This window comes from Protopterus annectens, chromosome 7.part0, assembly GCF_019279795.1.
Source record: "Protopterus annectens isolate FY-2018-M chromosome 7.part0, PAN1.0, whole genome shotgun sequence".
Taxonomy (NCBI): Eukaryota; Metazoa; Chordata; order Ceratodontiformes; family Protopteridae; genus Protopterus; species Protopterus annectens.
This window is the reverse complement of record NC_056739.1, coordinates 1,219,089,946-1,219,117,725: the sequence shown is the minus strand read 5'-3', so window position 1 is coordinate 1,219,117,725 and position 27,780 is coordinate 1,219,089,946. Positions and strand designations below refer to the sequence as shown.

The 27,780-nt window shown below is 38.6% G+C and overlaps 1 protein-coding gene across 1 annotated transcript in view; it reads right to left on the bottom strand.

Annotated features, from left to right (window-relative positions):
• Nucleotides 1-27,780, bottom strand: part of CHRNB4 (cholinergic receptor nicotinic beta 4 subunit) — a 202,246-nt gene that overhangs the window by 77,352 nt on the left and 97,114 nt on the right. The window contains exons 3-4 of the mRNA XM_044077843.1: nt 16,523-16,567; nt 16,299-16,408 (exon numbers count right to left, since the gene is read on the bottom strand). Of these exons, the coding sequence (XP_043933778.1) occupies nt 16,299-16,408; nt 16,523-16,567 (155 nt within the window). The remainder of the gene's footprint in view (nt 1-16,298; nt 16,409-16,522; nt 16,568-27,780) is intronic.

Genomic DNA, 27,780 nt, shown 5'->3' with positions numbered 1-27,780 from the left:
ATTAGGCATAATTATTATATAAAGAAGTGTCACTTTATGCTTCATTTTATGCATATGTGACTTTTATTTGCTATATTTTAATAAGATTTACATGCATTTATCTGCTTGTTGTATATGATATATAGTCTGTCTTATTATTTTAACACAGTTTTTACATCATAATTAGTCATAAACTATATAATTAGTGGTTAACAGTATGTTTTTTGGTCTGATGAAGCAAATGTGAAAGCGCTCACCTGTGCACACCATTAAAGTGTTTTGTCTTTTAACGCTGACTATGTTCGTTCGTTATTGAGTACCTTTATATTACTGCATGGTTGCCTCCACCATAAGTTTCTTATTTGGCATTTTACTTATATATGTTTTTTGGCGAGAGGCATTTGCTCCTCTGAGTGTTTTGTTTTACTTTTTAATCGGTTTGTTTGTCTTTCGGCTTTTCCCGGTAAGGGGTCACCACAGCGGAATTCCGGTCTGCTAATGATTGGCAGTAGATTTTTACATAACGCCGAGGTGCCAGCTCGATGCCCAACCTTCAATGACGGCACGCCCATTTACGCACGCATGTCTTTCGAACGCTACACAACCGCGGGGAGGACATGCAAACTCCACACACACACACACACACACACATATATATATATATATATATATATATATATATATATATATATATATACTGATCTAGGACTATTCACTGAAAGCACATTTCACTGAAACACATTTGACTGCAGAATTCACTGAAAGCTCAATTCACTGAAAACACAATTCACTGAAACACATTTCACTGAAAGTTATATATGGCCTTTTCCCCACTGTAGTGCGACCCTGGAGTTAGTATATATAGTAAGGGGGGTGTGGGGGGGCATATTTAAACTATATACATGGATATTTGCAATTCCAATAATTTACTCTTTTCTGAACTTAATATATATCCAAACTATGTGGGAGGCTATGCCCCCCACAGCCCCACTTACTATATATACTAACTCCAGGGTCGCACTACAGTGGGGACAAGGCCATATATAACTTTCAGTGAATTGTGTTTTCAGTGAATTGAGCTTTCAGTGATTTGTGCACATTCATTTGACTTTCAGTGAAATGTGCTTTCAGTGAATAGTCCTAGACCCATATATATATATATATATATACATACACACACACATGGCATGGGTCTACTTTCATTGAATGAAATTACGTTACATTGAATGTGAATTACCCAAGCTGATATCTCTGAATCCTCAATTAATCAAAGCCATGGACTGCTGAAATCCTTTCCCTGTGAAAGGAACCACTTGGCCACCATGGTGAACTTTGCACTCTCATCAGTGTAGTGCAATCTTGGAGTTGGTATATTTTAGTAGGGTGGGTGTGGAGAGGACAAAGCCCCCACTTCAGTGGGCTTACTTTTCATCCATTTAGGTTCATTTCTATGGTGGCCAAGTGGTTCCTTTCACAGGGAAATGATTTTGGCAGTCCGTGGCTTCAGTTAATTGAAGATTCAGAGATTTCAGCTCAAGTAAGTCACATTTGATGCAACGTAATTTCGTTCAATGAAAATAGACCCATATATATATATATATATATATATATATATATATACAAACATATATATATATATATATATATATATATATATATATACAGTAAGGTGAAAATTAAAAAGTACTGGTTAATAAAAGATGCCTACAAGGCCATTACTTTATACTTTACAAAGTACTAGACTATTTCTTATCACTAAAACAGCTGTAGTTTAGCAGGCAATCAGTATTTTATATGCCTTTTTGAAAAGTTATTTTCCTTATACAACCCCACAAATGCATTAATAATCTCACTGTGCAGGTACATAACATTCAGATGAAAAGTAGGGACATTTATGTTCATTCACTTCAATGAAAATGTGTTAACTTGATTGAAATCTGTCATCAAACCTGTCAGCATAATATCAAAAGATTTGATGTGGGTACTGCTGTATGCTTCATCAATCTTCAAGACAGTTTTTATGCCAAATAAATAGAACATTTTTGCAGTGTAAATCTTGTACCCTTAACTTGCATATATACCAAAAGTTCTTCACATTTCAGCAAAACTACATTCATAATACAGATGTATGATATATGTATTTTATATTACGTACATAGATATTACTATATCATGATGGCATAGCAGTAATTAGGGTTCTGTTTTCAGCCTGCCAATGTGAATTCTCATATCATATCTCCCCTTTACCCAATGGCACAACATTTGATTTATGTACTATTATTCTCCAATCTAGGTTTCATGTATTCTTTGAGTGGTGGGTAGAAATGGGTTGCTACTGAATTTAATGACTGTTTTTGTTGTTGTTAAAAGGCACAGTGCCATATGTGCATATAAGAAAGCAACGGTGGTACCCTTGTATGGGGTGGAGGGAGTAGAAAAAAATCAAGGAATTGAAGACCTGTTAGCCTAAAAGCAGTGGCAATGAAAGTCATGGATAAGATCTTTAGAGAAAAACTAGTTGCTTAGCTACAGAGGAGTCTACAATATATCAAACAACACGTGTTCATTGCCAGAAGGAGCTGTTAGAGAAATCCTTTCCATTTTTATGGCTGATGTACAGGAGAATTTAACAAGGGAGCAGCAGTAGACATGGTCTTTCTTGGTGTCAGCTAGATTTTTGACTCATTCCCACATACACAGCTGCTAAGAAAACAGGAGGAGTTCAGGTAGGATAAAGACTGATGAAAATGATAGATTCATGTTAAGTGGAAGGAAACTGATGACTGTGGCAAGAAAATTAGGAAAGTGACTAGTGGACTACCACTGGGATCAGTTCTGGGTTCAGTACTCTTCAGTGGACTACCACAGAGATCAGTTCTGGGTTCAATACTCTTCAGTGGACTACTGCAGGGATCAGTTCTGGGTCCAGTACTCTCCAGTGGACTACTACAGGGACCAGTTTTGAGTCCAGTACGATTCAGTGGACTACTGGGTCCAGTACTCTTCAGTGGACTACTGCAGGGATCAGTTCTGGGTTCAGCACTCTTCAGTGGACTACGGCAGGGATCAGTTCTGGGTCCAGTACTCTTCAGTGAACTACTGCAAGGACCAGTTCTGAGTCCAGTACTCTTCAATGGCTTCAGTGGACTACTGCAGGGATCAGTTCTGGGTCCAGTACTCTTCAGTGGACTACTAAAGGGATCTGTTCTGGATTTAGTACTCTTCAGTGGACTCCTGCGGGATCAATTCTGGGTCCAGTACTCTCCAGTGGACTACTGCAGAGGCCAGTTCAGAGTCCAGTACTTTTCAGTGACTTCAGTGGACTACTGCATGGATCAGATCTGGGTCCAGTACTCTTCAGTTGACTACTGCAGGGATCAGTCCTGGGTCCAGTACTCTTCAGTGGACTACCACAGGGATCCATTCTGGGTTCAGTACTCTTCAGTGGACTACTGCAAGGACCAGTTCTGAGTCAAATACTCTTCAGTGGGCTATTGCAGGGATCAGTACTGGATTCAGTACTCTCCAGTGGCCAGTTTTGAGTCCAGTACTCTTCAGTGGACTACTGCAGGGATCAGTTCTGGGTCTAGTACTCTCCAGTGGACTACTGCAGGGATCAGTTCTGGGTCCAGTACTTTCCAGTGGACTACTACAGGGTTCAGTTCTGGGTCCAGTACTCTTCAGTGGACTACTGCAGAGATCAAGTTCTGGGTCCATTACTCTCTAGTGTGCTCATTTCAAATTCACCTGACAAAATGCAGGACAGGATCAGCCACTTCACTGACAAGACAAAGTCAGCTGCTAAAAAGAGGATGGTGGGGGAAGACTCAAATGAAGGATTTAGAAATACTGGCCAAGTAGCTAGAAAGGTGGAAGTTTAGGTTCAGTGCAGACAACAATAAAGTACTGGGAGATAGAAAAAGAGCAGCTGAAACACTTATCAAACATGCACCTCCTTCGACAAAATCCTGCACAAAATACAGGTGTGTGTGTGTGTGTGTGTGTGTGTGTGTGTGTGTGTGTGTGTGTGTGTGTGTGTGTGTGGGTGTGTGGGTGTGTGGGTGTGTGGGTGTGTGTGTGTGTGTGTGTGTGTGTGTGTGTGTGTGTGTGTGTGTGTGTGTGTGTGTGTTCACACCATTTTAAGTATACTGTATGCAACCATGCACGTGCATAGAGTGAAGCCAAAATCACTACTCATCTGCGATTAAACCCAGACTTGGTTATAACTGTTACATTTTGCCCATAAAAGAATTGTCTTTAGGGTGTACATTTTATCTTAAATTTGTGAATATAGCTTTTGTCAAGATTTAACAATGATGACATTATAATACGATGGACTTGTTTAACATTGTTTACCATTTTTAAAAACTCAGTCATGTGAACAAATTATTTATTGCAGGCATCTCATCATTTAAAAGGATTCACAGGAAGGCCTCCTTGTGTTGCACTGAACATACATACATGGCTTTAATTGCTTATATCCGCACACATGCCTCTCAACTGACCAGAAATGTGCAGAATGTCCAGATTTTTGCCTCTTATTTTTGGTTTATTCCTCATAAAATGTGTGGCTTTCTGGCAAATGATCAAGGGTTAAAGCCACTAAATAATGATAGACATTTTAATTTCAGACTTCATATCCTTTAAAAAAATGCATTTGAATGCAAAACGTCTTATTCCATCAACTTTTTAAGTTTATAAGAGCAATATTTAAAATCTATCACTGATTTAGTGTCTCTTCCCTTGTTCCGATTTTGTGTACTAGGAGGTTGAGCAATATCCCTACACAGCAGACTAACGGATGCTGATTTATGACAATGGCACTATGATATATGTACTAAGAGGTTGAGTGATATCCCTACAGAGTATGCCAATTGTTGCTGATTTCTGACAATGGCACTATGGCTTTTTAGTATATCCTGTGGTGCTACAAAATGCAGACTGCTTCTAGTTAGGATCCTGTTAGAAATATCAGGATTCAGCACAGGTTTTGGTAAATGGGTAACTTTATCACAGATACCTAGGTAGCACAGCATAACACTTTGGTATCTCACACCCAACTGGCCACCGTTCAATGCCCATGCCGTATTATTTTGCAGATTTATTCCTAAAGGGGCAATGGTAAGCATTTGTAATAAAAGGGCAAAAGGACAATACTATTACTCATGTTTATATATCTATCTATATATATATATATATATATATATATATATATATGTGTGTGTGTGTGTGTGTGTGTGTGAGAGAGAGAGAGAGAGAGAGAGACAGAGGGAGCGAAAATGGTTGTGCGTGTGTCTGTCTGTGTGTGGATTTTAACAGTCTCAAGTCAGTTTCTACCACACTTACTAAGTGTATTAAACAGGAAGGTGTTTTAATAGGCATTGTATGAGATCTTCTATTGTAGTTTGGGACTTTATTTTAGCATTTTGTTTGGTCAGTTAACCATTAGTCTCACAACTGTAGAAAATGCAGTCATTGATCAGATGATTTTATGGTTGTCGTATCAGATTACAATTAAGTGGAATCGTGGAATTGTTGTTTAGCCAATCAAATTGTCAAATATGTGGGGTTATTTAAACTTAGAGGAATACACAGTTTTTATCAAAGCTAATGTGTGTGGCCATAGAGTTCCAAAGTAAATCTAATGAAAACTTGCACATCTGAATGTCACCAGAAAGGATAGGGAATAGTTTATTAGGGAAAATCACTTTTCTCAGTATGTGTGACCCCAGACTTGATTATATTATAAAACATGATGCTGTTTGTGTGTGTGTGTGTGTGTGTGTGTGTGTGTGTGTGTGTGTGTGTGTGTGTGTTTGTGTGTGTGTGGGGGGGGTGTAGCCCATGTAAAAAGCACTACATTTGTAGACAAATGTGTATTTGCAGCTTCTGATCACTAAATAATCCAATTTTAAGGTGACAGTCCAATGGATCAAACGAGGGAATAATCTAGTTAATGTTTTCAAAATTGTTTATACTCTACAGTGTTCAAATTATCTATAGTGGTTACACTTTTCTTAGACTAACTGATAAAATAATACTGTAAATGGAAGTAAGGGTTCAATCACGTGGTTAGTGAAATCTGGAAAGATCATTTATGCACTGATGTGATGAGGTACCTATCTTGGATTAGTAGAGTGTCAGGGGTGAAGTATAATGTTGAAATATCTCTAACTCTCTGCATTTGTGCTGTGAAGTGAGCCCTAAAAAACATTACCAAATCCAGACATAGAGACACACCTACCCTTCTTGAACTTGCTTTCATTTAAGCCAAGGAAATTCCAGTGATATAACATATTTTTATTTTAGCTTTCATGTATCTTATAATCCTGATAACTTTAACTCAAAGCTGATCTGGAATATATGTTCAAATCATTGTATGCAAAACTTGTATTTGCAGTATCGGCAAGCAATATGATCTTGGCTTAAAATCAAAGCATTCTTAAACATTTCCATGGCATAGAGTTTTTGAGCCTTATTATGTGACAGAAAATACATGGCTGACTAGCAACATAGATGTAGAATGAGCTATCTGGACGTGAGTTGTTGATACTAGCCTACCAACTTTGGATGGTGGTGGAGTCCCAATATAGACATATAATGCATGGGGTGAGGGGCAAGAAGTAGAGCTCCTGCAATAGGGACTCTGAAGAGTGAAAGTCTGCCAGGAGCTTCAGCCCCCTTCAAATGAGCATCTCAGGTGTATTAAAGCAAAGTGCCCTGTGTTGCACTCTTTGGCCACTAGTGGGGATGTTAGGGGGCATAAAAAAGTCTCCTAACCTCCTTCCCTTGCTGGAAAACTACCATGATCTCTGGCTCTTACCTTTCTCTCATAGTGCCCTATGATGTTAGGCTGAAGGACTGATGATGTCAACATGGGCAGAAGTAAAAAATATATTTATTTTATCTTTGCATTTTACAGTATTTAACTAGCAATGTGACTGAACATTGAATTGTTGTTTTTGTCACTTTGGTGTTTTTTATGAGAGTTCTGTCACAAGCACATATTTTAATTAAGGCTTACACTTGTTTATTGTTATCCTTTTACCCTTCTTTTATTAAACTTCTTTGCCCAAGAAGAACATATGAGTTTTGCAGATCTTTTGACATACTGCACTGTTGGCAGAACATGGCATTCTTGATTGGTGAGGATCACTCACATGTTGAAATTCAAGGCTAATAAAATCATAAAACTTGAACGGGATCATTTTGCATATGATCAAGGTGTAGCATACCCTGCACCTTCAACAGCCCAAGTTTGGCAGCAAGGCAGTTCTACCATCGGTAAACCATCTGAAGGTACCAGGTACAATTCTAATAAGGACAATAACCAGGTTAACTTCAGGGTTAATCATATCGAAGAGAGTTCCCCCAACAATGTTTTGGATGTATTTAATGACTCTGTTGACACTGCTGTTCCTGTTGGAAGTCTGCAGAAGTGAGAGGATACAAAATGCCTCCCGTGAGCAGACAAATAATGTTCAAGTTAACCAAAAATCAAAATTTTCGGCAGGCCAATTTTGGGGGTACCAAACCGAAACAAAAGAACAGTTATCAGAACTCCAACAAGAAAAATCGCAAGTTCAACAAATGCAATAATTAGTAGGTGATGCTCCTTATAGTGATCTTGTGTTTATTTTCAATGGAACAGTAGTTCAGTTGGGTGATCATTACCAACAAGTCTGCCTACAAGGGGTAGATCGAGTTGTGCCATCCCCTAGTAGCAGAGGTCCAGTGATTGTCACCAACAAAGTAGAGGACTTTAAAGTTTTCAACTACTCTTCAGTACAGATCACCTCTGACATTGTGGAGTTTCTAGCTAAGGGACACACTTATGTCCCTACACAGAATCTTGACTTGGTAAAAACTATTCTTGACATTAAAATTTTCATCAGGAAACAATCTCAATTTAATGTTGGGCGATGTTTTGAGTGTACCAGGTGTAGATAAATTTTATATACCAAGTACATTTACCCCCCCCCCTGCACCCATTATTACAAGTGTTTGAACAGTCTTGTGAATTAGACATTAGACACGCTGTAAAGAATGTATTGAAGGGGAAGGGTGCATATAACACCAGTAGGGATGAATTTGAGTTCCTTGAGTTTATTAAGTCACAGGATATCCATGTGAGTAAACTGGATAAAGGAGGTGGTTTGGTAGTTTTTGACAATCTGAATTATATGGAACAAATGAAAGAGTTATTGAATACCACAGCATATCTATTGAGTTCACGTTCAGAAGTTAACAAAGTCTACCAATTAATAAGAAATTGTATTAATGATCTGTTCATAGAAGGTAAAATTGAACAGAACATTTACAATTACATGATAATGCCATATCCTAGGTTTCCAAGTCTTTTTGGAATCCCAAAAATTCACAAATGTTTGGTGGACCCACCTATGAGACCCTTGGTGGATGGTTGTGGTTCACCTACCTATCCCTGTGCAAAATTTGTCAACACTATACTTCAGAAATATTTGGCACCTGAAGTCCTAGTCTATAAGGATTCTTGGTCTTTTTTGAAAAAAACTGATAGTTTACAGTATAATGGGGATTATAATTTCCTCACAGTCAATGTAAAAGATCTTTATACTTCTATCCCACATGTTTTAGGCATCGAGTGGATGGATAGGTTTTATGCTTAAGAAAAATGGAGCATCGACAGCAGAAATTGCTTTAGTAATAGAACTACTTGATGTCATTTTGTCCAACATTTTTTTTAATTTTGGTAATGAGTTTTACTTGCAAAAAGTGGGGGTAGCTATGGGCTCCCTATGTGGAGCCAGCATAGCGAACTTAGTGATGGCATACTGGGAGTCAGAATTTGTATTGAATAATGTGAACTTGAAGGACTCTATAGTATATTACACACGATACCTTGACAATATCTTTATTTTACTAAAAGGTTACTTAGAAGTTAGTAAAAAATAATTTTATTTAATCCATCAACACAGTTCTTACAATTTATATCTACATTTGATACTGAGGCGATTGCCTATCTAGATGTCTGACTAAGGAAAGACAGAGTTCAGCATTGTCTTGTAGCCAAGATTTACAGGAAGAGCACTTATTCTAATGCCTTCCTGCACTTCTTAGGTTGCCACCCTCACCATCAGAAACGGTCAGTCATTAAAGGCCAATTGGTGAGGGCTGCACGAATAATAAGCAGGATGAGGATTTCGTGGATGAATGTCACTTTTTAAAAAATATGTTTTTAAGTCGAGGTTATCCTGAGGCACTCTTGGATTCATTGATTGATGAGGTTAAATCTAAGAGGTTTAACCAGGTATACAATCCTATTTTAAGTGTCAAGTTATCAGTTCAGGTACAAGATGACACATCAAATGTAGTGACTGTGAATAATCATAATGAGTACACTAGCATACGTAAAACTGATTTTCGATTGAGTTTCATCACTACATTTACCTTGAATAGTTACCCACTTATTAAGATTATCCAGAAGAATTGGGAACTATTCAGAATTAATCCAGTATTATTTAGTAAAATGGGTGATTTTCCTAGAGTAATTTTTAGGATGGGCAAAAATTTGAAGAACTTATTAGAACAACAGTGTCAAAGTATTCCTAAAATCACAGGCATGAGTAAATGTGAATCATTTAATCTATGTAAATATATAGACGCAAGTAACTGGTTTACCATTAATGGTGTTCAATATAAGCTTAAATCAAGGTTCAACTGTAATTCAAAGAATGTGGTTTATTTAGCTAGGTGCCAATGTTGTTTTGCATTTTACATTGGCAAAACGGAATGTAGACTCTGTGATAGAGTTTACGAACACCAGTATGCTGTTTCTAAAGAAAAAAATTAAAATGCCCTAGCTAAACACATTCAGATCAATAGAGAACACAAATTTAAGTATATGGTCATCGATCAGGTAATTCAGGACGTTAGGGGTGGTCCTGTATCTCTCCTTTTGGAAGAATTAGAATTGTGTTGGCAGATTCAGCTGAAAGCCTATAACTTTATAGGCTTGAATGAAACTTGCTCTATCAGTTGTATTTTGAAACTGCAGAGCCTGTTAAGATGAATATGCTAACAACCCTTGAGACCTATAGTTTATTTGTTTTAAGTGATGTATTAATAGTGTATTTTACTTTGAGTAGAATATATATATATATATATATATATATACATTGGATTTGTTATGTATTTTTTATATTTTAACTTCCCATTTAGAATAGTTATAGTAATGATTTATTTTATCTAGTGAATAGGCATGTTTATTTTACCATTGCTGGTTATCCATACTTTTGAGAGAGTGGATGCCTTTAAATATTAGGCTAAGAGTCATGTGGTGGTGTTACGTTTGGTTACACCATATATTAGGCATCATCGTATGTGTTTTTGAATGGTGTTTTTGAATTGTTATTTTATTGCCGACTTCTGAAGAAGTTTGCTTTGTAAGCAAACGAAAAGCGCTTCAATAAATTGGCAGTTTTGGATTTTGGTGGGATGCTGTGACAGAGTTTTTTTGTCATTACTAGTTTGGTGTGTTTTAGGACAGGAAATATCTTTGTATATGGCTTAATCTATACAACTAGTGGTATTCTGGAAGAGCAAGAAAAAAAGTATGTCTGCTCAGGAGACGCCAAGGAGTATATGGTGATGCTTGAGAGAAGGCTTGTCCAGGACATTTGTGCCCCTCAGCATGGGATTGCAAATGAAATCCCAATGAAATTGAGAAGACCAGCAGAGCTGAAAGATACTTCAGGAGGTTCTACATGGATAAGAGTATTCCCATAAAAAGAGTAATGGTGAAGGGGGTTGTCCTAGATGGAGGAAGTACATGAGAGTGAACAAGGAGTGAGCTGCAAAAACAGTATAGACAGGAAAATAGCATCCCAGTGGAAACAAATAACTGGAGAGCTAAATTCACAGAGAGATGGTCTTATAAAAATGGTCAGACAGGGATAAAGACAGCAAGCAGAGCAGCAGGGAAGAAATGTTTGAACAACAATAAGCATTAGGGAGGAAGGAACCCACAAGCATTCATACTTGTAACCTTCCGACTAATGGATGTACAGTAGGAAGTCATACCTTGTACCTACACTCTGATCTCCTCTACAGTGATGTGCAATAATGCAATATAAAATGCTATTCATGAAAACAAGAAACTTTTGCAACACCTTTGAATCTGTGAAAAATCACAAAAAATGAAAGTAATATATACAACTTACTTCATATGAGCCACAGATATGTAGATAATTTAGCAGTATCCTCTATTCTACATCATAAGAATGTTACAAAATAGCACTTATAAAAGCAATTAAAACTCCATTAAAAATATAAAGCTATTAACGCAGAGGTAATAGTCAGGGCATCTTAAATATGCAGATCAGTTGATAGTAGCCATTACTGCACATCATGAAATACACAAGCAAATATTAATGAAGAAAAATGATGATTTAAATAAGAGATCATATGTAATCTTCTACAAAGGTGAATTAATGAGAGTTGCTCACTCCAACTTCATACATCAAAAAAATCTGTCACAACATATTTATTATTTATTTACTTTACATTTGTTGACTGGATTTGTCTAACTGAGCTGATAGCCCTTTTTCAGCAGAAGTCCGAGGAGAAAAGCCCCATTTTACATAATATAATAGTAGAAAAGGTAATACATCAATAATTGAAAAGGTAATACATCAATAATTTGGAGAAAAGCTCCAGGTAACATTTGTTATCAACATATAAGCTCCAGGTAACATTTGTTATCAACATATTAATAATGTTCAAATTAGACATTTATTGAGCATAGACCAGTTTAAATTAATTTATAGTTACTAACAGTATTAAGCACAGACAGGTTAAGATACAGACTAGACAGTTCAGGTTTACTTGGGTTCATATATAGCAAACTAATTATAACATTTTGGTTCAGAGATGGGGTTGTGGAGGAAATGCAGCATAGTTAGGAAGTACTGAATGAAGGAGTTATAGTATAGAGATAGTTGATTGGGGTGATAAGAGAGTAGAAGTGTGTATAGGTTGAGAAAGGAAAAGTGAGATTTTGCAGACAGGGGAGAAGTTGTGCAGAGGTTTTAGATAGGCAATTGTGCTGCATTAGGGTAAATGGGAAGGAGAAAAATAGGTAAGGAAGGCTGAGTGCTTGAGAATAAGTTAAGGAGGCTGTATACAATTGCAGGACCATTGACTGTTCAGGTACTCTTTTAAGGCTGATTTGAATTCTTTTGCATTATTGAGAGTCCTGATTTCTCGGGGTAGTTTGTTCCATGATTTGACAGGGTTGTAGCTGTAAAGGTTGCAGCCAGTTTTATTCTTTGGTTGATGGGTTTAAAGTAGGTCTTGGTCAGAGCTTCTAAGAGTCTTGGAAGGTGTGTAGTAGGAGATGAGGGTGGATAGGTAGGGACAGAAAGAGGGTTGATATAAAATGGAATGAATAACCAACCATAAGATGTGAGAGAAGAAGCTGATGGGGAAATTCAAGCCAGTGTAAGGTTTTTAGAGAGAGACAGTGATGTGATTTATAATTTAAGTTTGCTGCGAATTTGGCGATTTTGTTATAGGTAGATTCTAACTTATTGAGGAGTGATGAGATAAGGTTAATAAGGATTTGGGAGTTGTACATAAGACTTGGTAGTAGATAACCATGTGACAGTAATGTCCTTGCTTTATCTGTGAGGAACTCTTTATTTTTGTATAAGACCCCCCAGTTTTTGGTGTGTTTTACAGATGCAGTTGTTAACATATAGATCAAATTTTAGTTGGTCATCAATTAAGACACCTAAGAGTTTAGTGGAGGATTTGGCAGTGATTGGTGTGTTGTTTAGGGAGATTATGGAGAAGGAAGATTTAAGATTGTTAAGATTTTGGGGGAGAAACAGTAAGAGTTTGGTTTTGTTAGGATTTAGTATAAGCTGGTTGTTGGATAGCCAGGTTTCAGTTGAGTTAAAGGAAGACTGAGTAAGTGAGAGAAGTTTGGTGAGGATGTCGGCGATAGAAATAACTGTGGAGTCATCTGCATATTGGACAAGTGATGACTGAGGGCAAGATGTATAGAATAGGTTAGTGAAGATGTTGAAGTGAAGTGGAACAAGTATAGAACCTTGGGGAATGCCAGTTTTAACAGGTGGGAGGGGGCAGAGAGCCATTTTACAGATTGTTTTCGATCTGAGAGGTAGCTAGAAAACCATTCTACAGTAGGGGTAGAGAAGTTGAGGTTAGTCAGTTTGTTTAGAAGGAGAGAGTGGAATACTGTGTCAAAAGCTTTTGAAAGATCACAGAATAATCCGGAGACCAGTTTGTTATTGTCTCTTGCTTCAGAGATAGTGTTAATGAACAATAAGAGGGCTGTGGGGGTACTGTGATTTGGGCAAAAGCCATGCTGAGTGGGGGTAAGGAGATTTTCTTGTAATAAATGTTGCATGACCTGTTTGTGAATGCATTTTCCAGGATTTTAGAGATGGGTGAAAGGATAGCTATAGGTCTGAAGTTGGAAATTTCTGAGGAGTTACCTCCTTTATGTATAGGTGTAGTGTAGAAGTCCTTCCAGATAGTGGGAACTTTAGATTCAGAGATGGAGCGGTTAATGAGAAAAGATACAGGAAGTGCTAGAGAGTTTGCTGCTATTTGAAGGAAGTAGGGAGGAATGTTGTCAGCAGAAGGAGAACAGGGTTTTAGTTTAATGAGTAGAGTTTTGATGTAGCTGGTAGGTACAGGTTTGAGGTAGAATAGATTACTGGAGTTTGAGGAGAGAGTAGGGCTAGGAGAGGTTACAGTGCTGGAATTTAGGGAGTTGGAGGATAGCATCTTCTTGATAGATTCAATAAAGTGACAGCTGAAGATAGTTGCAGTTTCTTGTGGTATTATTGTAGGACAGGGGTTTGGAGAGGAAAGATTCCCAGGATAGAGAATTTGATTAATTGCATGTCAAAACTTAGAGGGATTTGACTTTTGAGCAGTTGGTGGGTTATGATAGAATTATTTTTTTGTCCTTGTTGATTTGTTTTTTTGTCAGGTTTCTAAGTTCCTTGTATTTTTGTAGGTGGATGGGTAGCTTGGATTTTACCAACATTTTCCACATTCTGTCCCTTGATTTTATTAAGTTGTGAGTGGTCTTGGTTAACCAAGAAGATATTTTAGCTTTAATATGCACAGTGTGGATGGGTGCTATTGACGTAAGGATATTTAGGAAAGAGGAGTGAAAGGTTTGTACTGCCTGATCAAGCGTCATATGATACAGAGAGGACAAGTTGGTTTTGGAGAGGAGGGAATTGAGAGATTCAGGTTGGAAGTTAGTTAGCTTGCAACATGTAATGTATCTGTGTGGGCTTGGGGTATGGGGAGTAAATTGGAGGACTTTTACAGGGGAGCGGTCAATTAGGAAGTCAGGTAGAGTTGTGATATTTCAATGGGTTGTTGTTGTTGTCTTTCGGCTTTTCCCGGTTAGGGGTCGCCACAGCGGAACTCCGGTCCGCTAATGATTGGCAGTAGATTTTCCTGAATGCAGAGGTGCCAGCTCGACATCCAACCTTCAACGAAGGCATGCCCATTTACGCATGTCTTTCGAACGCCACCCAACCATGGGGAGGACATGCAGACTCCACACAGAAGGCACTCCCCGCATTCCAGCCGAGAATCGAACGCGAGAACATCTTGCTGTGAGGCAACAATGCTACCGCTGCACCACCGCGGCATTGTGATATTTCAATGGGTCTGAGACTAATATCCAGTCAATAAGGGAATTGGAAGTGTGAGATATATTGGCATGGGTAGGTGTGGAGATTAGTTGAGTGAAGCCATGTAGGTTGATAGAGTTAGGTGAGCAAATGGATAACCAGTTTATATTGATGTCACCGAGGAGGATGATTTCATTATGAATGTGTTGAAAGAGTTAAGAGAGAAAATGTTCCAGTATGGGGATGTTGTCCCCAGGTGGAATATATATTGCTACTATAGTGACAGTGATATAATTGTTCAGATTAAGGTTGGCAATCAGGATTTCTGCCAGAAGGAAGGATGGAATTTGTTTGTCTAGGAGTGAAAGAGTAAGGTGATTGCTATAGGGAAAGGCAACTCCACCACCTTTTCTCTTCTGACGATCAAGTGGGAGTACATTATACCCAGGAGGGAGAATGTCTTTATCAGGAACCTGCGGCTTTAGCAAAGTTCAGTGAGAGTGATAATATCAGGGGAATAGTTGGCTAACCAAGCATGAAGTACACTGATTTGATTTAGTATACTTCTAGCATTCATAGAATAGAATGATAAATGTTAGTGTTAGAGGATGAAATTACACATTGCTGTAACACCTTACAACTGCTAAACACCCATTTCCATAAATTCTCCAGCATTTTGTACATCACAGTCATGGCCCTGGAACTGTATACATATTTAGTTTTAAAAAGGATTAAGGACAACAGTTCCGTGCATGTATTTTGAGGCTAATACTAATACTAATATGAAATAGTGCAGAAATAAATGTAATAGTGCATAAATGCTAATGCAGAGGGTGCATGGGGCATTTTTGATGCATGCATAGTTTAATATTAAGGATTACAATGCTACTATGCCCAGGAAAGGTCAAAGGCTCCCATGCACATTGAAAAAGAAATGAGACTACAGGGTGTACTCTTTACCTAGATCAAACATAGGCAGAAAAAGTGTATGACCCATGCTCTAGGGTGTAGTGAATGACACACCTTGTACTATATGATTAGGAAATAAGTCTCAAAACCATGAGTCTCCAGTCCTGCTGTAAAAATATATACACAAGTTAAAATATATAAAAGAGCAGAAACAGAGTTAGCTAAAGCAAGTGTTCTACAACTGTTACCTTTGGCAATTATCCTGCTATTTGTACATTTACTGGTATGGATGGTACCACACGACTGCACTATGTTTACCTTAAAGAGGGTTGCTGCAGGAAATCATACATATGAAAAAACACATGGTTCTACAGGTATATGTATCCAAAAACTATATTCATTTAGAAAGCACAGTATCTGCATTAGCCATAATTCATCAGTGTTTATCAACTTCCCTTTCAACATACAGTCAACAAATCCGGCACGAACTTCACAGAAAATCCCCATGCATCATTGCGAAAGAATGTCATCACTAACAGAATGATGGAAAAAAGAAAACTGTCATAAATAAGTTAAACTAGCAACATCCCACTAAACTACAGTTTATAATTCCCTGGCTACATAAGCATATTCAAGAAGTGTATCTTTTCCCTCTTAACCAAAGTTGCTGTTCATGCTGTTTGTCTTTCTTAGCTGTGAAGTCTAATTAAAAAAAATAATAATAATAATCATATTCCTACGTACTTGTTGTAAAGTACAATATCTGGTAGCCACATGTCTTTAGGAGGTATTCGTAGCTTGTCAACACCATCATAATCTTCAGGGTCCCAAGTCAAACGATAATCATCCCACTCCTGGAAATGGATGACATATTTAAGGTTTAATGGTTAACAAGTGCCATCTCAAAAGGCACAAAATGGTGGTATCAATCTATGTGCTTACTTTCTACAGAGTCCCTTAATACTAACCTGAGTAAGCCATACATTGGTGGTCATTACTTGTTCCCGTTCATTCTGGAAAAAAATACTGATAGTTACTTAAAGAGTTAAAAATACTGACAGTTACTTAGAGTGAAGATATAAATAACTGGAAAGATTTTAGCTTCAAGCAAGTATAACATCATATAATAACAATAAGTATATGCAAAACAGGTAAAACAGCTATCTTTAAATTTCAGAAATAACTGCTTATAAGAGTTTACTAACAAAAGGGACAATACTATAGGGCAGAAATGACCAGAACAAACAGAAGAGCAGAAAACTTACAGGTGTTTTAGGACTGCAGAAGTAGATGAAACTGACAATGTTATCAAGATAGTTAATTTCAATATAGGGTATAACATGAATTTTAAAATATAGATATGAGATCTACAAAAATAGGTGCACAATTTTAATAACCTAAATCATATATTTAATCTTTACTCCACCAAAGCCTACAACACGTCTTGACTTTTTCTGTGGTAGAGGCCTGATGTGTACCTATGCCCTGATGAACTAAAGGTTGCAGATGGTAATTACAGGCTATTACAGACCCATAAGTCTGCTCAGCCTAATATGCAAAGCAATAGAAAGACTTATCATGGCTTTATTCAATCAAGCCATAGAGAATCTGGACCCATCTCTGTCTGGATTTGTCAAGGGCAGCTCTTGCTTAATCAGCCTGGTAGATTTTTTTTTTTGAAAAGGACACCAAAGCAATGGATGAAGGCAAAATGGTGCACACAGCATATCTATACCAGACCAAAGCTTTTGACACAATTCCACACACAGGCATAGTGGAAAAGCTAAATAAATTGGGAATAAACCCTTGTGTTACCCGCAGAATTGCTAACGGGTGCACAGATAGGATGCAGATAATCAAAATAGAGGAAGTCACCTCCACAAAAAGACAAGTTATTAGTGGAGTCCCCTAGGATTCTGTGCTGGGACTTCTCCTGTTTGGCATCTACATTTCTGCAGTAAAAGCTAATATCAAAGTATTCTGGTTGTCTAATTTTAGATGTCTGCAAGCTAGGAGCAGTCATTAAATCCCCAAATGACTTAACCATCTCACAGGAATGTTTGCCCCAAATAAATGACTGGTGCCAAATTCATAGACTGAAACAAGATGCCAAAAAATGCATTACTATATCTTTGTGAAGTCATCTACCCCAGGGATCTACCACATTGAAAATATGCCCCTAAGAGTTGATCCAACTGTTTGGGATTTGGGAATTTATGTGGACAGTGACCTAACTTTTTACCAACATGTGTCTATTGTTGCAAGAAAGTCCTTTTATATTGCACAACTTATAAACAAAGGGATTGTGTCTAGATGTAGGGATGTCATTGTCCCACTTTACTTAGCCCTCATTAGGCCAAGCATTGAATATACTTCCACCTTTTGCATGTATCTGTCTGTGACACATGCAAATACTGGAACACCCATAGAGATACCTTACCTAAAAGGATAAAAGGCCTAAGCAACATATCCTACATGGACTGACTCAAAGCCCTGCCACTATATTCTGTATCCTAAAGACTGGTAAGAGGTGACCTGTGTCTGGCATAAAAGGCATCCTCTGACACAGGACTGATGGATTTACTGCACATCAGCAAGTTAAATGACATCAAAAATACTCGATTGATGGATCTAAACCTCTTCTACAACATCAACAGAATGGTCTGGAGAGACAGCTTTATCTCACAGAGGACACTGATACTGTGGAACAAACTCCCCATCCACATAAAATAAAGTTCATCCCTGTCCATATGCAAGTAAAACTTAGATCTATGAATAGGAAAATGAAATTTTACCCCAGGACTGCCTCCTGTACCTGTACTATGTACTACTAGTGGACAGTGGCAACTCCTAAAGGCTTTATCCCATGCATGGTTCCCCTCACATTAGCTATGGTATGATCCCATTTATTCTCATTAGGGGTAATATATAGTTATCAACCATGGAATGGGTAAGGCCAATCTACAATCAAATGGGATATGTTATTTTGAGCACAAGAAGGAAAATTGACTAGACTTAATATGGCCTGCAAGGGTATCTAACCTTGTAGTTACCTATGATTCTATAAATGTTAAGGCCCCTAGAACCAACTGTCTCCTTTTAGGGGCAACCTGAAGCAAACAAAAGTTGTTACTTAACACTAAAACCTAATATAAAACATAGCTAAAAATTGGCTTTCACATATACATATAGCACATAAACACACAAGCACATACAAACAGTATACATTCAGTCCTTCAAACTGGCTGCCAATCAGAGGAGTGAATGACTGAGAAATGTGAGTGATTGTTCCAGTCAATGCAATTTTAACACTCTGAATGAAAGAAACATTGAATATTTGTGCATAAGGTAAGTGTGGGTTTGGGAGAGTAGTGCTGAAACCTGTAGGCATTCTGAAGGTTTCAGCATTAGGGGTGGGAATGTTTCTGTGAGAGTAGGCAGGTTAGGTTAGGGTTAAGTGAGGGCATAGTTGTAATAAAGTGTAGCGTGTGTGTGTGATTGTGCCCAAGCTGTATGGATTAGTAGTAGCACAGAAAGGGTTTTTGAATGATAAGGTACAGGACAGACGTAACAGATATTAGTAAGGTGGGAAGGAGGGCATTGCTCCTTTGCTAACCCAAACCCTAACTATGTATGTTACCTTTTAAAAACCCTTTTCATAACACTAACACTATTTAGGCAAATGTGATCGGACTGTGGGGTGGGCTTTTGGTGTTATGATTGGAAAAGAAAACGGAATGTTTCCTTTTTCAATTGGTTTTAGTTCAGTTATTTAGAATTTTTCAATGCAGTGAATTGCGGAATGCTGGCATTGATGACTTAAGTTTCAATACTTTTGTATTCTAATAATTCAACTTATATTCTCTGTAATTTTGATAAGGTCTTTTATTATAAACACAAAAAAATGGACTTTTAGAAATTGATCTCAAGAGCAGAGTAAAGCAAAACCCAGGAGCAGAGTCTTGATATTGAGTTGGAGAACACAAGAACCTATAATTATTTGCTGATGAATGGGGACATGCATTTATAATCCTTTGTAAAGCTCTATGTGTTATCAGTAACAGAGAGAGAAAAAGGTACATGAGGGCTATGTGTTTTACTGTTTTATAACACGCTTAGTGCTGCCACAAAGTTCTATAAGCACATGCAGCTTTAGGTGCTCCAATGTACTGTGATACAGGTTCATAGGTTCATAGGTGTGTACTAGGCTAATGGCCCCGGAGCCTTTTACAAGCCTAGCCCATAGGATTACACTGGCATCGTACCACCTGACCTTAGTTTCCAGTGCTTCTGTCGAGCAGAGCCACTGGAGTGATCCCCAGGGACAATTTTCTGTTTTCCATCCACTCATCAAGATTTCTGATGAAGAGGGCCAGTGAGGCACTTTGCTTGACATGTATGGAAAGTCTAATACATAGCATGGGCAGCCTCTGGGTTATGAACCTGTCCCAGCTTGTTCTGTTGATTGTGGTAATGAGGTTGATGTCACTGGAACGTGTAGTGTGGAGGGATTGGGATCTCTTTAGATGTAGCATTTCTAACAGAGCTGGGTCAGACATGGCTTTGTAAGTCAAGTAGACATCACCTCTAAGTAGGCGATATGACTCAGAGAATAGTTGGAGTTTTTTGAGTCTGTCCATACAGGACAAGCGTTTAAGGCCTAGAATCATCTTTGTAAGGTACTTTTGAAGCCTCTCCAGTTGTTGCAGGTGTCTAGTGAGGTACATACCAAATGGGGCATTGTATTCAATGACTGGCCTAATGAGGGAAGAGTAGAGGAATATAATGACTTCTTTCTTCCTGGATGCAAAACCCTTAGTAATGAGATGTGCCACATAGAAGGACTTTCTGACCACAGTGGCAATGTGGTAGTCAAAAGAGAGTTTGCTGTCAACCTGTGTTCCCAGATCTCTTATGATGGCTTCTGTGTTCAGTAGACTACCATTGATGTGGTAATTCATGGGAACCAGGTTTTCCCCAAATGGGATGACGACACACTTTTTGGCATTGAGCTTAAGGCCATGGTTCTGACACCAGTCGTTGGTCACAGTGAGGCCTTTCTGTAGGATGTCAACATCACTTGGGGAGTTAATTATGGCTCCCAACTTGCAGTCGTCTGCGAACCTTGTCAGCCAGAGTCCATTCGTGTTTGCCTAGACTTCAGAGAAGTAGATACCAAACAGGGGAGGACCCAGGACCGAACCCTGTGGGACTTCACACATGACTGGTCAGCAGTCTGACTTGCAGTCAGCTATCTTCACACTGTGGGTTCCATGTGTGAGCCAGTTTGCAACCCACCTAGTGATATAGGGGTTGATGCCTAGCATAGTGAGTTTTTTTATGATTCCCGAGTGGGGAATGGTATCAAAGGCCTTGGCCCGATCAAGGTAGGCTGTATTCATCCATAGCTCTGGTGACTGAATCAAAGAAGTTGACCAGGTTGAGCAGGCAGGATCTACCCTTCACAAAACCAAACTGTGTGGGATCCAGAGTTTGGAGATTTCCTGTATCCTTGTTTATTAGGTCCATGATGATACGTTCCATAGCTTTGCATATCAGACTTGTCAGGCTAATGGGGCGATAGTTCCCAGGGTCTGTTGTCACTTCTCCTTTGTGGAGAGGGATGACTGTAGCAGGGCGCCATTCGGTAGGGACAAAGCCTGAGGTGAGGCTGTGATTGGACAGGACACACAGGTGAGGTGCCAGCTCAGTCTGTAGTTCATGTAGAATGCAGCCAGGGATATTGTCAGGGAGTTTTTCCAGTCTTGGACTTCACCTTATTTTGCATCAGTTTCCTCCTTCTGTTGTAGAGTTTGTTTATGGCAGGGGACCACCAGATTGGCTTCCTTTTTTTGGATAAGTGCGCCTTGGTTCAATTGGGAATGGCAAGATCCATGCATTTGTGTATGTGTTCCTACAGGGCATTAATGTATGATTTGGTGGTCATGCAGCTGTTCTCCAATTGCATGGGTGCCGTGAAGTTAGCCACCTCTGCTTTTAGGAGCCCAAAGTTAGCTTTGGAGAACTTTGTCATGGTAGTTACCTTTGTGGGAGGGGTGGTAAGGATGTGGATTTTCAAGGTGATTAGTTTGTGGTCAGCTCTAACCAGGGAGGGGTTGAGTACTGGTAAAGAGCAACAGTCGGCCCTGTTAGTAATGACCAGGTTAAGGATGTCGCTACCTCTAGTGGGGGTAAAAATGAGCTGGTCCAGGTCTTTGGGATTAATGAATTCCAGGAAACGTTTGGCAAGTGTATTGGTACATGAGTAGTTTTCCTAGTTAATGGAGGGGTAGTTGAAGTCACCTAGTATGAGAGTGTTAGGTTGGACCCTAATATTTTCCAGGGTGCTTAGGAACATGGAGTGTGAGTCTTGGGTCATGGTTGGGGACCTATAGCAGGCTATGACCTGAATCGCTGTCTTACTCAACGTTAGCTGCACCTGAAGTATCTCTGATGCATTATATTGGGCTACCAGTCTGAAGGTGTGCACATCCTTTATGAATATGGAAACACCACTGCCTTTGGAGCTTCAGTTCAAGTTCTGAGGCCAAAAGGTGTGGAATAAGTTATAGCCTGGTAGTGCAGGGGTGCTTTTTGCTGCCTTGAACCAGGCCTCTGTTACAGCACAAATGTCGATGTTCTCCAATTTAAGGAGTGCTTTGAGTGAGTGAATTTTGAGATTTAGACTTCTAGCATTGAGCAGCATGACCCTCAGATTGCATTTGTGTGTAGCTGTTACTGAGGTGATTTGATCTTTGGAACACTGCCTAAAAAGGCACTATAGGGGTGGCAAGAGCCTTGGCCAGTATCCAGAAGCCCAGGGTTGACAGATGCAGGCCATCTCTGACAAAGCATCGAGGTCTGTCAATTATGTCATCCCAAGCAGATACTGGTTCCCCTTAGAAAGACACCAGAAACTTTGCCAATTGTTGAAATCAATCATTTTTTGCTTGTACTCTGGTATCATTCTGGGTGATGGTAGGAGGCTGCTCAGGGCTAGGGTCATACCCACCTTGGCTACATAATCGAGAGCTCCTCCATGTCTCTTTTCATGTAGTCCAGAGAGGTACATCTCAGGTCATTCACACCCCCATGTACAATGACAGAGTCATATTTGTACCTGTTGTTGAAGGACCTGAGTGCATGCATTATGTGGCGAATCCTGGCACCTGACAGGCAGCTAACTGTTACTTTCTCCTTATTCAACATAGTGAGTGGGACATCAGTGTGCCTCACTATCGAGTCACTTATGACTATTGCGTTGGGCATGCTGTTTTGCCTTAGGGGCTTTGGTTGAGTGGCACACTGTTTAGAAGAGTTATGTGTCTCATGATTAGTGTTGTGTTGTGGTGGTCGAGTGCGTTTCTACTTTGGAGGTCTCTGCTGTTTGCGTAGATTTTTATTGAGAGCCTCTGTGAAGGTAGGTGTGTGGTTTGTGTTTTATGTGAAGGCAGTGCTGGTGTGTGTTCTGGAGTGCTATGTGTTCCATGTGGTGTGGTGCAAGTGTTGACCTTTTTCTCTTGACAAGTTATTCCGGTCTTGGCTGGAGAGTGCGTGACTTCCAGTTTGGATATATAAGTGCATCTCTCGCAAGTCTGGGTGTTGGGAGGTAAGAGGAGAGGGTTGTCAGTGTACACGAGACAGATGCTACATTGCCTCAGGATGCCCAAGCTCACCAAGTTAATAGGAGAAAGCACAGGGAACTGACCTTTAGACATGCCTGGAGGGGTGGGCATTAATAATAAGTACTGGAGCTGTTTCCTTGTAGAACATTTAGTGTTGGTAGCACTGTTATGAGTTACAATAATTGCTACAATAAGTTTGGTAAAATGCTAGACTAATAAGCTAGTAAAAGTGCAGGAAAGGAGACAACTATCAGATCTAATGGAAAAAATTGGAGAGCATACTTTTTTGCACCGCTCAGAAACTTACAAACAGTCTTGGATACAGCAAATCTGTATCTGGACTACACTAGTTCCAGGAAAGGCAGGAAACATTTTTTTTTTAGTAGAAAGTGACGATAGATAACTCAATATTCAGAAGCTAAAGGGGTGGGCCTTTGCTAAGTTCTCACTATAATCAGTAGAATGAGCTGATGTAATGTGACTGGGGGAGTGTCCAGTATCAACTTTTTACGAGAGGTGGGCAACTCAAAGCCGCCAAGACTTAAGACCACCACAAAACTGGACAGGAGGGTGGGAAAAACAGTTGTAGAGATTACAGAGATATTAAATCAAAAGTGCAGAAGATAATTGAGAATAGACACTTATCTTTTCCCAATATCACAGTAGGCAGTAGGTCAGTCTCTCTGCAGCTTAGAACAGCTTCAGCAAACAGGTATAATCATTGGCCAACATCAGAAATGAGTAGTGCACAAATGAGAGAACAAAAATCAGCAACTACACAAATGTGTGACATATAAAATGAGGGAATTACAAAATACTGACAACTTATCTCCCAGTATCATTAAACACAGGCTATAACACCAAGCTGAAGAATAGTGGTGCTGTTAGGGGAAAGAGTAATGTTTTAAGGTTAGGAGCAGGATTAAGGGTAGCAGACAAATAAGAATAGGCAGGGGGACTTCACCCAAGTACAACCACTTACTCATGTGTGCTATCCCTAACCCTAACACTACCCCTAACCTTACAATACTAAAAATCTATCCTTAACAGTACCACCACACAAGACAAAAGGACACAGAGTACAGACAACAAAAAACAAGCACAACAATAAAAATATCCCCTTACCTAGTCCTAACTCTAACCCTAACCTGCAGATACTTGTGCATACATACACATTACCTGCTATAACATGATTTTGCACATTTCCACAACCACTACCTTTTCAGTCAGACATTCATTTTCCTACACACTCTTACATACCTGCACTATACGGTATACCCTCACAAACTTGTTGACCAATTCAGCTCTCAACCATTTGAATGACAACCATATATGAGCTTTCTTCTATCGCTTTCTCTCTCTCTCTCTCTCTTGAAATATATATGTGTATATGGTTTACTATTAAAATTACGATAATGAAAATAATTTTGTAATTAAATGTCAACATTTATTGTCGAATCCATGAGTTTCCGACTGTTTGGAATGTCAAAAACCATCAGTTATTGTCAAAAAAGTCGAATTCAACATTTTACAGCGATTACTGAAAATGCCATCATTGCCATAAAATCCCATATTCCTATAAAGAACATCCTGTTTTTGCAGGGGGGGGGCAAACCCTCCTACACCCCCTGTGAGGGGCTGCTCCCCCCCCGCTAACTATATAGTCCAACTCCGAGATCATACTACAGTGGGGATGAATTTCCCTAACCACACTGTACCGCAATCTCTGTATAGTTCTTCGCATTTATATTACCGAATGCAAGTATATTCGCTAATATAAATGTTGAACATTGACAATGCACCTATATGAGATATTCGAACAGCTGTAGTTCAAATTTTTCATATGGGTGCATTCACACCTCGACATTATAATAGTAAACCTGTATGTATATATATATGTATATATATATATATATATATATATATATATATATATATATATATACGGGTCCCCTTCAGTAGATTAAACTTTTAAATGTTCGAAGATGATATGGCCGAGACCATAACATCAAACATTTAAAAGTCTGAACAGACTGAATGGAGATCCGCGTACAGTGCGGAACAGGAAGATTTCCCTTTTCTGCAATGTAGTGTGATCTCAGAGTTGGTATATTTAAGTCGCGGGGGTGTGGGGGTGCAGGGGGGTTTGCCCCCCTGCTACACAGGTTTAGTTTTGTTTTTTTTTTCTTCTTTTTTTATGTTTTCTCCAGTTTTTGAACTTTTAAATGTTCGAAGTTATGGTCTCGGCCATATCGTCTTCGAACATTTAAAAGTTCGATCTACTAAAGTAGATCCATATATATTTATATATATATATATATATATATATATATATATATATATACATATATGGTTTACTATTAAAATTGCGAATGGAGATGCTCCATAGATGGAAAACTCAAAACATGGATGTTCGAATTTCAATCTTGCTGAACATCTCCGTGTCGAACGTTCATATCAGCGAATGCACTGTGCATTCGCTGACATGAACTAGAAGTGCTGTACAGAGATCACGATACATTGCGACATCCCTTTCCTCACTGTAGTGCGATTTCAGAATTGGAATATATAGTTAGCAGGAGGTGCAGGGGGACACGGCCCTCCCCCTCGCAAAAACATGATGTGAGGTGTAGGAGTTGCCAGAAAACAGTATGTATCCCTATATAAATACATAAATATATATTTATTCAGATATACAGATGCATGCATATATGTGCACTTGTTTTTTTTTTGGATACACAAATAGAAATATTGTGATTTATAGGGCAGTGTATCATTGATTCTGATGTAAGCTTCAATGTGACCCATATACTGAAGGGAAGCATTCCCTGCCAAAAATAATACTTTACAAAATTTAAAAATTCAGTGTTTTCCGCAGAAGCTGTGATGCCCTCATATCCCCATGTCGGAGGGCATACCTTTTCTCCCCCTCAAATTATTAAAGATACTCTGATACTATTTTGGGGGGAATTACATCTGCCCAGTAGTACTGCTAGACAGAAACAGTGGTTTAAGGTGTGCAGTTCTTAGCTCAGCACTGTCTTGTCTATCCCATTACAAACAATATTCAGTCTGTTCCCTCTCTTACTTTAGACACATACACATGCACACACACACACACACACACACACACACACACACACACACACACACACACACACACACACACACACACACACACACACACACACACACACACACACACACACACACACACACACACACACACACACACCTGTCCATAAATATTTATGGATAGCATACGTATAAGAAAGTATAATTTTGACAATGATACAGTAAAAAAATACAGCGTGATAAAATATAGTCAAATACAAACATTTCAGTAACCCTCAACAATGATTTCAATAAGGAGGCAAAAAAATGCATTGTGCATTTCATACCAATGCAGACAATGCTATAAAACAATGTATTTTATTAATCATGTTCAGTTGAGGCATTTTGATAATTTTCTTAAAATCAGACTTAAATATTGTAACCACAGATGATTGCAAGTCCAACTGTTCTCATTATTGTACACAATGATTTGACAAATAGGTGCTGTCTCATTTGTATTTTTATTGACGTGGTGGGGTACTCATTTCAACAATGAATGCTCATAGCTGCAAGACTGAAATAGTTCCAAAAGGCAGGAAGAAAAATGTTTATCATTTAGGAGAGCAGATGTTAACTAGAACACTTCAGGTGATTGTCCCAGTAGTATGAGGAATAGTAATTTAACGAATGATAACACATCCCTTAAATGGGGCCACTCAGAAAAATAAAAGAAACTATAATGAGTATGTGGACTCATTTTAAAGGAATCTGTATTGTTCTCATGGGAAAATACTTTAACTTTCAGTGAAACAGTGTTGTTCACAATCTGTAGAAAAATACTATTTTCTGTTGCTCTGCTGAGTCTTCTAATGTCATTATCGTGAACATTTTACCTTGTGTCATTCTACGTTTATCAGTGGCAGTGTTGCCAATGCACTGTGCAGCTAGTAGGCTTGAATATATTCGACACAGCCTGTTGTTTTCGTCATGATTTAGAGCTCCTTTTGGTGTTCATCATTAAATAATGTGGCTCACTACTGCTACGTGATTTATCTTTTTTAGCATGAATTACAGGTACAAGAAAATTAAAACTTCTACCCTTCAACAAAAATATACATTTGTTTTGAAGAACATGTGTGTATTATTTAAGCTTAAGCAAAACAGTAAGACTCACAACAGTGACATTTCGCACTTGAGAACGACCACTACCAGCACAATGTTTGCAGCGCATTAGTTTTCTACTCCTTAGAAGAATGTACAGAGACAGGTAAAAGTGAGAAAGTGTTTCAAATGAAAATTCTTTTCTTCACTTTACATAGATAATAATGCAGAAGATGCGTTTCATTTGAGAAAATATCATCTCAGAAGACCTAAACTCATTTTTTTTCCATCTTGACTTTTAGCATTAGCCTTAAGACATCTTATTCTCATTAAAAAAAGATGAAAATGCTGAAATCACATTCCTTATCTTTTCTGCTTATATTACTCTGTACAATTATTATGTATTATTATAGTATTCTTCAAAGAAAAGTATTACAACTAGTTAT